The sequence below is a fragment of the Xenopus tropicalis genome, chromosome 9, assembly GCF_000004195.4.
Source record: "Xenopus tropicalis strain Nigerian chromosome 9, UCB_Xtro_10.0, whole genome shotgun sequence".
In the NCBI taxonomy this organism is placed as follows: Eukaryota; Metazoa; Chordata; class Amphibia; order Anura; family Pipidae; genus Xenopus; species Xenopus tropicalis.
This window is the reverse complement of record NC_030685.2, coordinates 54,692,211-54,709,231: the sequence shown is the minus strand read 5'-3', so window position 1 is coordinate 54,709,231 and position 17,021 is coordinate 54,692,211. Positions and strand designations below refer to the sequence as shown.

The window sequence follows — 17,021 nt, the reverse complement described above, 5'->3', positions numbered from 1 at the left end:
ATTCCGAAAAGCAGCAAGATTCAGGGGCAGCAAATAGCTAAAGTAATAGAAAACATTTGTCAGAAAGGATTTTATGTCAGCATTGGAATTTCCTGTCAGACTTGTTTTGATTGTAACCCCAGTTGTGCATGGGAAAATGTGTTTTAAAGCTGTTGAGATAAAGATAATGGTATTTCACTTTATGCTTAAAGGGAGAACTCCAGCAAACAATGGTATGGTAATTATGTTGACAGAACGGTTAACAAGAAAAATAACAAAAATATGCAAGGCATTGTGGGAAATGGACTCTATTCAAAATAAAAATGTGTAATTAACATGTATAATACAACTGTATAGACTGTTAATATTTTAATATTTTCTTTCATTATTTACTTCTTACACATAAGAAGAAAGTAACAACAAGCCAACATATTAATATTAAAAAACAAGAAATATGGCAGAGGCCATGTTTACTCCTCATTTATTTCTGTTCTGTATTCTAGCTGCTTGCTCTAACTTTTTATTCTGTTTGCATATTGTGACCCCAACACTGATGCCATGATTGTGAATTCAGAAATCCTACACATAAAATTCACTGTATCACTCTAAGAGCAACCCCTGGAAACAAAGCATTCTTCAGTGCAGGCAGAGAAGTTTGAACTTTCAGCTCTGATATACCCTCACAACCAGTCAGATTTTACCTCAGCCTTTCCTCTGTACACTACTGGAATGGAAATTCACCTCAAGATAAACTGTTTTATGTCAAATGGGAACCTGTTTTAAGGTTTTTAATTAGTCGTCTTTTTTAATGTATTTTAAATTATTACCCTTCCTATTCTGTCTCTTTGACTTTTGCAGTCTGGGGAGCCACTGACCCCAGCAACAAAAAAAAATTAACAGACAGATTGTGAGTCTTCATATTTATAATTGTTCTTATTTTTTTTAACTGATTTTATTAGTATTCAGGCCCTCTACTGTATATCTATTACATCCTAACTTGCTGCATGGAAGGGCTTAGCAGACAGCTGTTACAATTACAAGTACAAGAAAAGTACATAAATAATTAAAAATGAAGACAAATTGCAAGTTGTCTTAGAATACCACCATCTACATCATACTAAAGGTTAATTTTAAAGGAATACTGTCCTGAGAAAAAATGTTTGTTCCAAAACGCATCAGTTAATAGAGCTTCTCCAGCAGAATCCTGCATTGATTCCAAAAAGCAAACAGATTTTCTTTATGTTTAATTTTTAAATTTCACATGGAGATAGCAATGTTCTACATTTCCCAGGGTACCACAGCCATATGACTTGTTTCCTGATAAACTTCAGTTACACTTTACTGCTGCACTGCAAGTTGGAGTGATATCACCCACCTCCCTTTCCCCCCCAGTAGCCAATACCACTGCAAAACAATGGTATGGGAGTAAGGAAAACAATAGGTTATCTGGAAGCAGTTCTAATGTGTAATGCTGGTTCCTGAATCAGGCAAAGTCCACAGAGATGGCTGCCTACACACCAATATTACAATTAAAAAAATACATTAGTTGGTTCAAGAATAAAATTTTAAATGTTAGTGAATTATTTGCTATGTAAACAGTGTAATTTAGAAATAAAAAGTATACAATAGAAATCCCTTTAAGGAGAACTAATACTCACTCATTTCACTAAGCACACAAAAGCCAAGCAAGGGCAATGGTGTTATTCCATTCTAATAGTATTTTTCCTCAAGATTTATTACATTTTGGCAACCTTTTACAAAAAGCCTATATTCGCTTAGCTTATGTGACCTGGTTCAAGTCATGTACATTTTCATATGCACCAGCGCAGTGTCACATATTCAGCTACACTTTCCTGATCAGATGAAGGTTGTTTTCTCTCTCTCAGCATTCTTTACAGACAATAAATAGTAATTCAGAGTTAAAAGAAAACGTTACTGAGACTAAATGCACATATTACAGTACAGCATGTCTACTTCCACACACCTGAAGCAACAAATATGTGAGATTATGGGTGCTGTGGATGCAAAACCGAAGAACATTTTCATAAGTTATTCAAATAGGTGTTATTTGTTACAATGCTTATACACTTTGTATCTTCTTATTAAAACTTGTAGTACGTACCTGAAATTCCGATGATCACAGATGAGTTTTGATTGTTTAAGACAAGTATAATAAATATTTGGCCAAACAGTTTCCAGAGGGTTCTGCATTTAGTCAGTGCAGTTACTACTCATTAACCCTTTACATAGGTATCCTAAATGATTCCTAACATTTAGCCAACTTGGAGCTACCTTTTAACATTGTGGGTAATATAAAAATATAAAAATAACCCCTGAATATCATCAAATGTGCATAGGAATGTGTGGTATTGCAGATACAACCAATGGAAGATCAGTCGGCATAATATATATATTATTAATATAGTTAATTCAAACTATACTACAGAGGTGTTATAATGGGAGCAGGTGCCCAAAAGTGTGGCATTACATCAATGTTCCCTCTAATTCCTTTTTGGCTATGTGCGCAAAAAAAAATATCTTGTTTACACACTTTAAACCTGTGTGCTCAGGTCAGAATAAATACAACATTTTGTGTTTTCTAGCATAGTGTCATGAACATTTTTACCACTTGCAAAACTGCAAAAATATCTAATGGGTTTGTTTAATTTGCAATGGACACACCAGGGTGATTCTAAGTCTGTGGACAAATGCTCTAGTCAGCCTACCCATTTTGTATGCACATTTTCAACCCATCTGCGCATTGTTTCAAAACTGTATACTCATGTCAAAATAAATAAAAAATGTGGTGCTTTCACACAAAATCCTCTGTGCGTGCCACAATTTGTTGTGTGCTGGCCTAAAAATGTATGTACATACAGTATGCAAAAACACACAACTTAGAGGCAACATTGAGCATACATTCATAAAGTAACTGTTTAAGCAACAACAGCGAATAAAGGATAACAATTATATTACAGCCCAAATCACTATTGAACAAATACACGTGCAATAATTGCTATATATATATATATATTTTACATGTGCTTTTCTAGTGAAATAGTTTGCACATTCCCTTGTTTTGTGTATCTGTATCCTTTGTTTGAACACAGTTCAGAACCATCCACTTGGGTTGTTAGCATTAGAAAAGATCAATTTCTTTGGTCAACATGCCAAAATAGCCACTTTGAATATTGGTCCTATTGCTATCAGATTTTATTATGTCATTTCATTTTCTTTCAAATGCTTGAATAGTATCCTGTTATTTTCTGTCACATTAGAGCTTCGGACTTGATATATTTAAGTAGCTGAAAAGTTCAATGTGTCTACTGATATTTCCCCAGCTATGCCCCTTATCATTTTTACTCTCTTAATTCTACATTTCTACAAGTGCAGAAGGGCTGATGGCACACTGATGCTTTTTAGCATAGCGCATGTTGGATTGCTGAAAAATGCCACCTCCTGTACTGCAGGTCCCATTCACCAGAAATGTTTACAATCACTGGTAAAACTTATTTCAGTCTTGCTGAAGCACCCTCCATTAGAAACAGTTTCAGAGCATGACAGATATGTTTTACCCAAAGCCTTCAGCCTAATATGCCAGGGCATGGTAAAATCTTATTTAATTTTACACCATATAATAATTGTAAGATGTCCTCAGTTCAACAAGTATGGGACTTTAGGCCAGAAATCACTAAATTACAATCTTGGCACCACAGCATTTAGTCTGTCTCTTGTCCTGGCAATGCCAAGCTGGGCAAGGCAATTAAGACAGTATGACAAGGTTGCTTAAACATAACAAATAAATAGGGTACAGTTTGCATATCTTGACACGTGCAATACACAGAAAGAACATAGATTCTATGCAATGTACCTTTTTTATACTCTATAGCTGATTTTCATTAAAGCATTATTGAGACAAGCAGCTTCCTAGATATTCTGTAGCAGTACAGCTCAACAACTGGCCCAGGTGTTGGTGTGTTCTGCTTAGAAATAGTTTTATGCTTTCACATAAGGAAAAAAATCGCAGTACCACACTCAATGAGCCCTTTATAGTAACTGCCTCGACAACCCACCATTATGCATACAAGGTAGACACCATTACTTAAGGGCATAACCCTTTTGAGCACTCAGGGGTCACATGTGCATAACCTCTATCACTGATCTGGTTAAAATGTATATTTATGAATATAGAGATGTTTTAGATACCTCATTAGCACACTGTCTCTACACACTGATTGTATATCTAAAGTTACGATCCAGAGAAAACACAACATCCTTGTTTTGCTGAAATAGATACATTTCACCTTTCACAAGGGATATATATCAAGCAGCTGGCCCATTTGCCATCACTAAGTGCTCCTACAATGACTCCTTGGCTATTCCAACAACATAGCTGGAAGCACTTATAGCATAATACTCTGTGGCACATACACATTCTGTATAAAGAGAGGAATGCTGAGAAAAGCTCCCAGAAAACTGTGAAAAGACATTAATGCAACTGACACAAGATCATCTGTCTGTTCTGTAACTGGCATTTAAAATGTGCATAAAATATTTACACACTTTATTAAATATTTATCTGAAAAATAATGACCCCGGAAAATAAGTAATATACACAATTACACATGCAAACATGTCATTGTGAACTAAAAATGAAAATGATATATACCGATATACACTATAAGAGCAAAACCTATCTGGCAAAAAAAATGTTTTATTGTCTATTACTATTATTTCCACAAGTTGACTCTATGTTGTAAGTTTCTACTGAGCAAACAGCACGTGTCAGCTAGGACTTAGTCGGTCATCCTCTAGCTGGTTGTATCAATGAATGGCATATAAACCACACTGCTAATGCACCTTTAAATTAAATCCCAAAATATTTGTTTTGCAGTCTAGGCAGAACTGATTACATTTATATAACTTTTATTTCATTTGAAAGAAACTTACAGTGACACCAGCCCAGATGACAGCACCAATGGAGTCTGAAGCACTTCCCATGGCTGTGGGTAGCACAGATGGAAAGACCATCACAGGGCTTAAAATCTGGTCTCCCAGCACAGCTTCGTGCCAAAGCCTGGGCCTCATCAACCTTATCATTCTTCAGGCACTTTTGGGCAGCTGTGGCTGTCATCTCTCCCAGGTGGGCTGATCTGTAGGCAGTGAAAGATGTGCAGTCGGCTTGATGATAAAAGGCTTCCTGGAACTGAAGAGATATACTGTGATTACAAGATGTAATTGTGAAGTGTCACAGCCACAAAACAGCAGAAACCTTCAGAAAGACAATTTCTAACATCAGTTCTATTGTGTGGACTTTCTAGTACTCCAAAACTACCAGAGTAATTGCTCAGAAATAAAGCATAACAATATTTATTTGCCAAGAAATCTCTTTGGTATAAGCATAATACCTGTATAGGTCATACCAACTGATGTACATATAAACTCACAGCACATTTACTCTCAGCCCCACACTGTAATCCTAAGTGCTTTTCCCAGGGATCTCTTGTGTTTGTACATATGCACTAAAGCACTAGAGGACTGAATCCTTTTTCCCAGGTCTTTAACTGGTAAGCACTGCCCTAAGGTTTGCAGACTCCTCTTTGTAGTCTACCACTTGGCCAATGTGCCCTTAACCTTTATGAGCCTTCACTTTAAATCTAATCTTAGCTGACAGTATGGCTGGGCATCACTAAATATCTAGGACAGCAAATAAGAACTGATAGCAAGAGGCAGATTTTTGAAACACCATTTTTGTTAAAGGGGTAAGTAAATTTTTATTATGATATAGAAAGTGCTATTCTCTGACAATTTGTTATTGGCCTTCATTTTCTATTACTAGTAGTTTTTTAATTATCTTAATGTTTGCTCTGAAGCTCTCTAGTTTGGAATTTCCTATCTGATTGCTAGTATTCAATTTACCTTAGTAACCAGGCAGTGGTTTGAGAGAGTAACTGATATATGAATAGGAGAGGGGCAGAAAAGAAAGATATGTAATAAAAAGTACCAGTGACAATAAAACTGTAGGCTCACAGAGTAATCATTTTTTGGCTGCCAGGGTCAGTGACCCTCATTTGAAAGCTGGAAAGAGGCAGAAGAAGAAGGCAAATAATTTAAAAACCATAAAAGATAAAAAATGAAGACTAAGGGACAGATTCATCAAAGTATGGGGCCTATCCACTAAAGTGCGTTAAAACTTGTGCTATTTATAGCATGCGTTAAAAGTTTTAACCCTTCTTATTTTTTGTGACTTAATGCATGATTCACTAAAAGGACAGGCGTCATAATTTAAACGCGATGTTCTTTGCGTTATTTAACTCGCGATGAGCGTTTTCTTTCGTTATTTTATGCCGCGTGCGTTATTTTCAGCTGCGTGCAATATATTTCGCCGCATGCTATATTACCGCATGATTTAACGCACGTAACCATTACTTTCAGAAAACTACTTTTCTGAAAAATACCATTTCCCTGAAAACTGGAGGATGCGTCACTCTAGGGCAGGGGTGTCAAACTCAATTGCACAGGGGGCCAAAATCCAAAACACACTTTAGGTCGCAGGCCGAACAGGATAAACATTTATTGAACACACAAAAACTAAACTTTTAAAACTTTGCGCTTTTCAGCAATAGAATAGAATAGAATATATCTTTATTGTCATTGTCACATAGTAAACAACGAGATTTAAAAGAAGCAAGCAACTACTCAAAGCAGTGGCATAGTAAAAGATAATATCAGTCTACTGTTACATATTTAAAGCCATAATTGCTCTTGGATAAAAGCTGTCTCTCAGACGATTAGTTCTGGCTTTAAATGCTCTATATCTCTTCCCTGATGGCAAGAGCTGGAAGAGACAGTGGCCAGGGTGAGTCGGGTCGTGTGCAATGCCCAGAGCTTTTTTCTGGCAACGGGAGATGTAAATGTGTCCCAGGGTTGGGAGCGGACAATCAATTATCTTCTCTGCAGATCTAACAACCCTCTGAAGTGCCTTAACCTCTTTGGAGGTGCAGGCACCGAACCACACACATAGTCCATACGTAAGTATGCTCTCGATGGAACAGTGATAAAAGGCAAGAAGAAGATTTTTAGGTAGATGGTTTTTCCTCAGAACTCTCAGAAAGTACAGTCTTTGCTGCGCTTTCTTTAACAGCCCCTTAGTGTTTACACTCCATGTCAGATCATCCTCCAACTCCATTCCTAGGAATTTAAACACTGAAACCCTCTCCACCTGCATTTTATCAATGATGAGTGGTTCAACGTTGGTCTTTTTTTTCCTAAAATCAATGACCAGTTCCTTGGTTTTTTCAATGTTCAGGAGCAGGTTATTGTCTTTACACCACTCTGACAGCCGTTCCACTTCATCCCTGTAGTCCATCTCACTCTCTTTTCCAGAGATAAGTCCGATCACCGTAGTATCATCCGCAAACTTAATGATTTTATTTCCAGAGTGTGTAGGAACACAATCATATGTGTATAAGGTATATAATAGCGGACTTAATACACAACCCAATACTATGCAATAATATGTAATATATATACAGTGGAGGAAATAATTATTTGACCCCTCACTGATTTTGTAAGTTTGTCCAATGACAAAGAAATGAAAAGTCTCAGAACAGTATCATTTCAATGGTAGGTTTATTTTAACAGTGGCAGATAGCGCATCAAAAGGAAAATCGAAAAAATAACTTTAAATAAAAGATAGCAACTGATTTGCATTTCATTTAGTGAAATAAGTTTTGGAACCCCTACCAACCATTAAGAGTTCTGGCTCCCACAGAGTGGTTTGACACTTCTACTCAATTAGTCAACCTCATTAAGGACACCTGTCTTAACTAGTCACCTGTATAAAAGACACCTGTCCACAGAATCAATCAATCAAGCAGACTCCAAACTCTCCAACATGGGAAAGACCAAAGAGCTGTCCAAGGATGTCAGAGACAAAATTGTAGACCTGCACAAGGCTGGAATGGGCTACAAAACCATTAGCAAGAAGCTGGGAGAGAAGGTGACAACTGTTGGTGCGATTGTTCGAAAATGGAAGGAGCACAAAATGACCATCAATCGACCTCGCTCTGGGGCTCCACGCAAGATCTCACCTCGTGGGGTGTCAGTGATTCTGAGAAAGGTGAAAAAGCATCCTAGAACTACACGGGAGGAGTTAGTTAATGACCTCAAATTAGCAGGGACCACAGTCACCAAGAAAACCATTGGAAACACATTACACCGCAATGGATTAAAATCCTGCAGGGCTCGCAAGGTCCCCCTGCTCAAGAAGGCACATGTGCAGGCCCGTCTGAAGTTTGCCAATGAACACCTGAATGATTCTGTGAGTGACTGGGAGAAGGTGCTGTGGTCTGATGAGACCAAAATAGAGCTCTTTGGCATTAACTCAACTCGCTGTGTTTGGAGGAAGAAAAATGCTGCCTATGACCCCCAAAACACCGTCCCCACCGTCAAGCATGGGGGTGGAAACATTTTGCTTTGGGGGTGTTTTTCTGCTAAGGGCACAGGACAACTTATTCGCATTAACGGGAAAATGGACGGAGCCATGTATCGTGAAATCCTGAACGACAACCTCCTTCCCTCTGCCAGGAAACTGAAAATGGGTCGTGGATGGGTGTTCCAGCAAGACAATGACCCAAAACATACAGCAAAGGCAACAAAGGAGTGGCTCAAGAAGAAGCACATTAAGGTCATGGAGTGGCCTAGTCAGTCTCCGGACCTTAATCCAATAGAAAACCTATGGAGGGAGCTCAAGCTCAGAGTTGCACAGAGACAGCCTCGAAACCTTAGGGATTTAGAGATGATCTGCAAAGAGGAGTGGACCAACATTCCTCCTAAAATGTGCGCAAACTTGGTCATCAATTACAAGAAACGTTTGACCTCTGTGCTTGCAAACAAGGGTTTTTCCACTAAGTATTAAGTCTTTTTTTGTTAGAGGGTTCAAAAACTTATTTCACTCAATGAAATGCAAATCAGTTGCTATCTTTTATTTAAAGTTATTTTTTCGATTTTCCTTTTGATGCGCTATCTGCCACTGTTAAAATAAACCTACCATTGAAATGATACTGTTCTGAGACTTTTCATTTCTTTGTCATTGGACAAACTTACAAAATCAGTGAGGGGTCAAATAATTATTTCCTCCACTGTATACACCACTGCCCATAGTTATATAGATCCCTTAATGATATTAGACTCAAGTATATTAATAGGGTCTGGGTGACAGGAGACTACTAGAAAGAAGGTATGATCCTCCAAGTGCAATAGTGCAAAACACTCTCTGTCGCTACTTTGCTCGTGCAAATAGAGCCCTCAGGGGAGCTACACAATATAAAACTAAAGCCCCGGCCGGGAATTTACTTGAAATAGAAGTGGAAAGAAACACGGGTTCCGTGCCGCTAGCTCACGCCGTTTGTTCGGCGGCGTCACTACTGCAGTGCTTCCTGCTTGTACGGATCCCTATTCAGACCACTTCTTCTTGGCATGTTAATCATAACCAATAATGTACAAAATCATCTCGCGAGCCAAATATAATTACACGTCGGGCCGGATGTGGCCCGCGGGCCTTAATTTGACACATATGCTCTAGGGCCAACACATACTTGAAAAAGTCCCACTGCAAAGTCCATGTTGTGTTGCCAAAAGCTCACAAACTACAATTTTCTTTAAGTACCACCTGCCCCAAGTAGGTGTTAATTTTCGCACAGACTAATGCGATATTTAGTGCATTTAACGCTTCATATGTGTTTGTGAATCATGCATTAGTATCATATCTATGCAAGAATTAACGCAATGCGTGGTAAATAACGCAATGCGAGGTAAATAACGCATACGATATGCGATATGCGTTTTAACGCATGCGAAATGACTTCGGTACTGAATCGGTACTTATTTATCGCGTGCTTTGCAAAAAAAGCATGCGATAAGCGTTATCGCACTTTCATGAATCGGCCCCTATGAGTTTAAATCCCGAAATGTGTAAAATTTGGATTAGCTACAATAATTTCTGATGATCGGAAATGTCACGAAAATGCTTACGAAAAAATCGTAATAGTCCTGATAATATCGTATTGGTGATCCGAAAGTCACAAAATTTTAGTATCCGAACGATCGTAAACGGCGGGAAAAGCTTTCTGACTTTAAACCTTCAGTGCATGATTTTGGAAGCCTCCCATATGGCTCAATGGCACTCTGCAGCTCCAACCTGGCCCAAGGAAAGTCTCCCATAGGGCTCAATGGCACTCTGCAGCTCCAACCTGGCCCAAGGAAAGTCTCCCCTAGGGCTCAGTGGCACTCTGCAGCTCCAAACTGGCCCAAGGAAAGTCTCCCATAGGGCTCAATGGCACTCTGCAGCTCCAACCTGGCCCAAGGAAAGTCTCCCATAGGGCTCAATGGCACTCTGCAGCTCCAACCTGGCCCAAGGAAAGTCTCCCATAGGGCTCAATGGCACTCTGCAGCTCCAACCTGGCCCAAGGAAAGTCTCCCATAGGGCTCAATGGCACTCTGCAGCTCCAACCTGGCCCAAGGAAAGTCTCCCATGGGGCTCAATGGCACTCTGCAGCTCCAACCTGGCCCAAGGAAAGTCTCCCATAGGGCTCAATGGCACTCTGCAGCTCCAACCTGGCCCAAGGAAAGTCTCCCATGGGGCTCAATGGCACTCTGCAGCTCCAACCTGGTCCAAGGAAAGTCTCCCATAGGGCTCAATGGCACTCTGCAGCTCCAACCTGGCCCAAGGAAAGTCATGATACGGAAGCTTGAATTAATCCAAAACTTTCGTACTCGTTTTGACAAATACAATTTTGTCACGTAAATTTTGTCGCAAAGTACGAAAAAGTCGCACAAATTAAGGAAAAAAATTGCAGAAAATACGCACAGTTCTATAAATTAGAAAAAAAACTATTTTTTTGTATTCACACTCAATCATACTTTGATAAATGTGCCCCAAAATGAAAAGTTGACTAGAATTGACCATTCTATAACATATTAAAAGTTAACTTAAAGGTGAACTACCCCTTTAAATCTCAACCAAAAAAAAGCACTTTTTCCCACAGAACAAGATTTTAGATTTTTTTTTCTTTTAAATTGGCATCCTGACACCATTGTTTTTTGAAAATTTGTCAGTGCAATGCTGAATTTATTTGTCTGAATGGAAGTCTTTCTATCACTCCAAAATTCACTCAAATTCTAAAGAGACAAATTTAGTCAAGAAATAATAACATCTGAAACTTGAGAAATGTTTCACAAAATAAAATGCGGAGAGGAAAATATAGAAGAATTTTTCAAATGTTCAAAAATTTGCCTTATACACATTTTGACATGAGCTCATTTAGTTGGGCTTATGTAGAAAAGGTGCACATGTACTATCTGAACTTCCAAAAAATAATATAAATGTATATATACCTGATATCACAGATTGAAAGGAAACCATGGTACCCCTATGAACCATTTCCCAAGCCCCCCTGGACTCACACTGTCATGCAACCATAACTCCCAACTGTGCCAATTTTGACAGCTCAGCTCACAGTCCCAGATTCTTTCTGAAAAGTCCCTCATTGATCTCCTGCACTAAAAAAAATACAATGTTTCTCAAACTTCATTAAATAAGTGGCTTTTGGCAGAGAGCCCAGAAAAGTTAACAAGCTACACCAGCACTTAGATACAATTGGGGGAACTAAGACCTTTTTTTAGCAAAACTGTAATAACACATAAAGCAAGACCCCAAAACCCCCAGAAATGTGTTCACACTTTAAATAACCTGCCAAATTTTGTAAAATGGGAGTGGTATTTAGGGAGTGTGGTTGCAAAAAATAGGTGTGGTCAAAACATTTTAACTGTGCCATTTCTTTTTGTCCCTCTTTGCATTTTTCGAATGTTGGGAGGTATGATGCAACCCCTCATTCACCTTTTATCATTGTGAAATGATGGAATCAAATCTGCTTTCCACAGTCATTGGTGCAGAGATTCTTTGAAAAGCAAAGAAACTTCACTTTTATGCAACATCGCTCACAAGGTGAAAAAGGGGTTGCGAGCAAGACAGTTTGAGCCTTAATGGGGTTAAGAAACAGTTTAAAAAAGAATACAGGTGGAATACAGGTATGTCTGTGTAAACATTATTATTATTTCTGGAAGCTCAATTTTTATGCACCTATTCTACATAACTAAATGCCACTACATGTCAAAAAAGGGGGTATATTTTCCCCACAAATGTCAGCCCTGCATGCCAGACTCAGTTCTAAGTATATAAGTCAGTTAATGAGACAGAAACAAAAACTAGTAGGAGATTTACTAATGAGAATTATTTATATCCAGCAGTAACAGCTCAGGAAATTAACACCCCCAAAAGATTCAAATGGTTTGTATTACTCAATGCAGTCAAACCAGTAATAAAACAAAAATTAATACATTTATTTGTGTTAATGAATCAGATGCAATTTTTTTTTTTTTTTTAAATGCATTTTCGTAAATATCTCTTCTGTTTGCAAAAAGCAGTGAAATTTCCATACATCCTAACAGGTGCCCATTGTTAGAGTTAGATTACTGTGGTTCTTCCTGTAAAGACAGGTCAAATAAATTACTCTAGTGAGACATTACAGCAAGATTTCCTCAAATCCTAGCTTGGCACATTGATCTTGTCCTGACTTTTCCTCGTCAGTCTGATCAATATTAAACCTGCCTGTAAGCTCTGTCAGGCTTTGTGTTAAACACTTCTAGAAAGCTGTTGTGACCTAAGTGCATTTTGGCTCTGTGGGCTACTCTATCGCTGAAATCTGATAAATTTCAATCATACAGCAGTCCAGAGAGCGGAAATACTGTACAATAAGTGCTTGAGTGGGTCAAGACAGTAGTAGGCTATGCATAAATGAACAAATGAAGATGCAAGGATGTGCCTAGTGAGATATCTCTGAAATAGGAAACCTAAAAGGTAACTGGAGAACAAGAATAACAGTTATAGTGCCCTATTTATAAAAAAAACTTTTTTTCTGTGCCAGTATGGGAGGACCTGATGCTCATGCCTATGCACTGGTTACAAAATTAGAAGGTGGGGAGGGAGATTGAATGTCAGGAGAGCAACAACATCTAAGAAGTTCTGAATTGAAAGTAACTGTCTGCCCCCCCCCCATGCCTTAGGCATAGAGGTGGGGCAGGCAATATATGATTAAAAAAATACTTAACTGGAGTGGGTTATACATTTCATTCACACTGAAAAATTGTTTTGTTTCATAAAAGCAGGCAATATATGATTGACAGCTGGGATTTTTAAATGCTTTTATAATGGGTATGTGGATGTGCTAATAAAAAAAATTAGTTTGGTCTCATGTTTAATTTGAAAAGGACTTTTATTTTACAGCTTTTTATGCCTGGGTGCAAGTTTAATTTTAAGAAATAAATTGTTTAATGGAATGTCATGTGCAGTGAAGAGTTCAGCCATCAGTAACTATCATAGCTATGAGGCTGCTTTTGCACAAGCAAAACTTTAAGTAGTTAAAACAAACTGCTAAAACAAACTCTGAGTGTCACTTTTCGACACTAACAACGGTAGTCATTTATTATGGAAGCAAAAAGCAAGAGAGAGCAATTGTTTAAGGCAGGGATACCCGACCTTTCTTCGTGAGCCACAGTCAAATGTAAAAAGACTTGGAGAGCAACACAGGCATCATAAACGTTCATGGAGGTGCCAAATAAGGGCTAAGGTTGGCTATTAGGCAGCCTCTATGCACACTGTCAGCTTTATTTGGTAGTAAATCTTGTTTTTATTCAACCAAATCTTGCCACAAAGTCAGGAATTCAAATAAAAGTACCTGGTTTGGGGTCACTGAGAGCAACATCTAAAGGGCTGGTGAACAACAAGTTGCTGATGAGTCACTGGTTGGGGATCACTGGTTTAAGGGCAGCCTTGAAAAATGAGGCACGTATGTACCCTGTAGGCCAGTGATCCCCAACCAGTGGTTTAGGGGCAACATGTTGCTCACCAACCCCTTGGATGTTGCTCTCAGTGATCCTAAACCAGGTGGATATTTTTGAATTCCTGACTTGGTGGCAAGTTGTAGTTCAATAAAAACAAGATTTACTACCAAATAAAGCCCGCTGTAAGCTGATAGTGTGCATAGAGGCTACCTAATAGCCAATCTTAGCCCTTATTTGGCCCCTCCATGAACTTTTATGATGCTTGTGTTGCTCTCCAAGTCTTTTTATATTTGACTGTGGCTAACAAGTAAGAACGGTTGGGGACCCCTGCCGTAAGCCTTAGATTCAATCCAGGATCTTACAATGCCATGAGGGTTGTGCTCCTGCCAACCCTACAGATCAGATGAATAATATGCTGCTTCATGGTGCTCTATAAAATGTCACAAAGCTGATAAAGCACTATATAAAAGAATAATAAGAATTATAAGCTTGCACTATCTTTCACATTCTAACATACATAAATCCTATTTAATTCAGTTTTCTATGCTTTTGGTATAAAGCAACACTAGAATTGGCCAGTGCTTGATAGCTTGATAAATTAAAGCAAGGAAGCGAGTATAAAAAGGGCAGAAAAGGCAAGACACTTCCTATTTCAGCAAAACCTAGATTCCCCTGTCAGATGCAAACAGGCAGCTGACATTTCCCAGACACATGCACAATGACAGTCACAAGGCTTCTGACACAAGCTGTCCAACTGTTTCTATTCTGAAGGGATAATCCTACTTTTATAAGGAGAATCCTTGGCATCCTACCCAGAACTGCTCCAGTTATTCTCTACTATTTATCATGGCATCTATCCTAAAGACATGAGAAAGAGAGAGGCTAAGAAGCGACAGTATAATCATGTTATTTCCATTGTAAAATAATCCTGCTTGGTATTAACTCAGCCTAGAATTTAAGAAGAATTTCAGTACTTTTCTCTTTTATTACAGTGTGACCGTTTATAAAATAAAAGCAAATACTTGCCTTTAATAGTATCTGTTCAGTCTACTCTACTGCTAGACACACAAATGGGAGTTACTGTAAAAAATAGGTAGCCCAGTGATACAAACCATTGGCAAATACACTGGTACATAACATCAGCACTGATCACTGCTTAGAGCCCTTGTAAATGCCTTCCTTACAGCTATTAATACATTTCATGGTTTCCTATGGTGTAAAATGCCAAACGGTTTGTTGACATTTATTCCTTAAGAAACAATAATAAAATGACTATTTATAGCCTAGGAGAGATACGGTGTAGTTCAGCTACCAGGAGTCTGTGTGACATAGCATCAAATGAGCTTCCATATGTGTTTATAAAAACATTGTAACATTGTTACTAGCTGTTAACCACATGGGCCATAAGAAAGGCAAAAACTTCATTTCATTTGAAGGTTTACAGAATACAGAATGGCAAGAGAAAGGCATCAGTGCCGAGCACAACTTTAGGAAAATGAAAGGAGCAAGTGTTGCAAGCACTTTTAAAGGACGCGTCAATTGAAAAAAATATTTTTTTGTCTAATAAAGGAAAACCTATTTATAAGCAATATACATTCATAACGAATTTGTAATGGTTTTTAAGATATATGTACATATTATTGCCATTAAAAGTAGTGTTTGTCTGTCTTTTTTTATTCTATGCCCTGGTGGTTCTGACTTTTGAAACAATGTTTCACAAGCCAGCATATCGACAGACCTGCCTTGCTGGAGGAGACTGGCTTTTGCAACATTGTTTAAAAAGTCATAACCAGGAATTAAGCAAATGCTGTTTCAATCACAGTTACATTTACGCATAGCTTTTTAAGCACTAAACAGTTTTATTAGGCAAAAAATTATTTTTTGGGATTCTGGGTTGACATGTCTGACATGACTGTGGGGAAATGTGTGTACCTGCTACTGAGGCGCTCCCTAGTATCTTCCAAGCCCATTCTAAACTACAGATATACAGTACCCACATTCTGTTTTTTTTCCTCTGGAATGAAAACCCCTTGAATTCCTCTTATATCGACTAGATAAATTAAAAAAGGGTGGTAAGTCGTAAAAGAAGCAGAATCAAAATTCACATAAATAAAAATTAGCATTTTACAAAGTGGTAATAATCAATGCATTTCAAACTTAACTTCATCAATGCACATTTTTGCACATGTGGTTTTGAATTAGCTCTTCACATGCAGAGAAGCAGTCTATAATAGAACAACATATTCAGCCTTACACACATGACTGAGCACTGACAGACTTCATGCAACAAAGGGCAACAACAATTTTTAGTCATATCCGGAAATGACACATTTTCTTCACTAAGGTACAGGCTGTCTGTGCACCAAACAGGTACAGACCCTCCACATAGTGACCAATAGAGTCCATTAAACAAACAGAAACAGGCTCTCCATCCAACAGCAGAACAAACTCTCCATCCAACAAAATACAGTCCCTTCAGGCAACAGATAGGTACAGCTCTCTATGCAGCACCCTAACACAGTGTATTTCAACCAGCACACATATCAATCTTCTTTGACTAAACAAAGACCCTCTATCCAGCATAGAGACCCTCTTCTAGCAAAATGGAAATTGTCCTTAGCACAGAACACAGACTTTCAGGCAATTCTAATTCTGCAAGCTCTATTCACCTATATATTCCATTTTCTGGATGACTTTGCTTCCACACTAAAAACTATGGTAAATGCAACAATGTGCAGAGAGGCAGGGAGTTTGTGGGTATGGAGGTAGCAACAATTCAGTACAATTGCTACCTGACAGATTTCCACATGAGACTGTGGGGCCAATGTAGCCCCTGAGAAATCAATATTAAGATGCTCACACAAGGGCTGAAATTCAGTTTGGCCATTTCCTACTCAACTGCATGACTACTGGTGTGTGTGATGTGATGTGTAAAGTCATTTTAGCCAATCAGATGAAAAAAAGAGACCGACTGATAATTATTTGTCCTTATATGGGGCAAGCAACGATCCAGAGCTTCATTGAATAGGTTCTCATTGCACAGCCTGAGAGGCTCTATGCATCAACCCCCAAATAGTAGAGCTGCATACTAAACATAGATTCATAAAGCACAAAAGAAGCAATTTTAATTTTTAATTTTA

At 38.3% G+C, this 17,021-nt stretch overlaps 1 protein-coding gene across 1 annotated transcript in view; it reads right to left on the bottom strand.

Annotated features, from left to right (window-relative positions):
- c3orf70 (chromosome 3 open reading frame 70) overlaps nt 1-17,021 on the bottom strand; it is a 76,908-nt gene that overhangs the window by 54,239 nt on the left and 5,648 nt on the right. The window contains exon 2 of the mRNA XM_002936534.5: nt 4,930-5,185. Within this exon, the coding sequence (XP_002936580.1) occupies nt 4,930-5,113 (184 nt within the window). The 5' untranslated portion in view covers nt 5,114-5,185. The remainder of the gene's footprint in view (nt 1-4,929; nt 5,186-17,021) is intronic.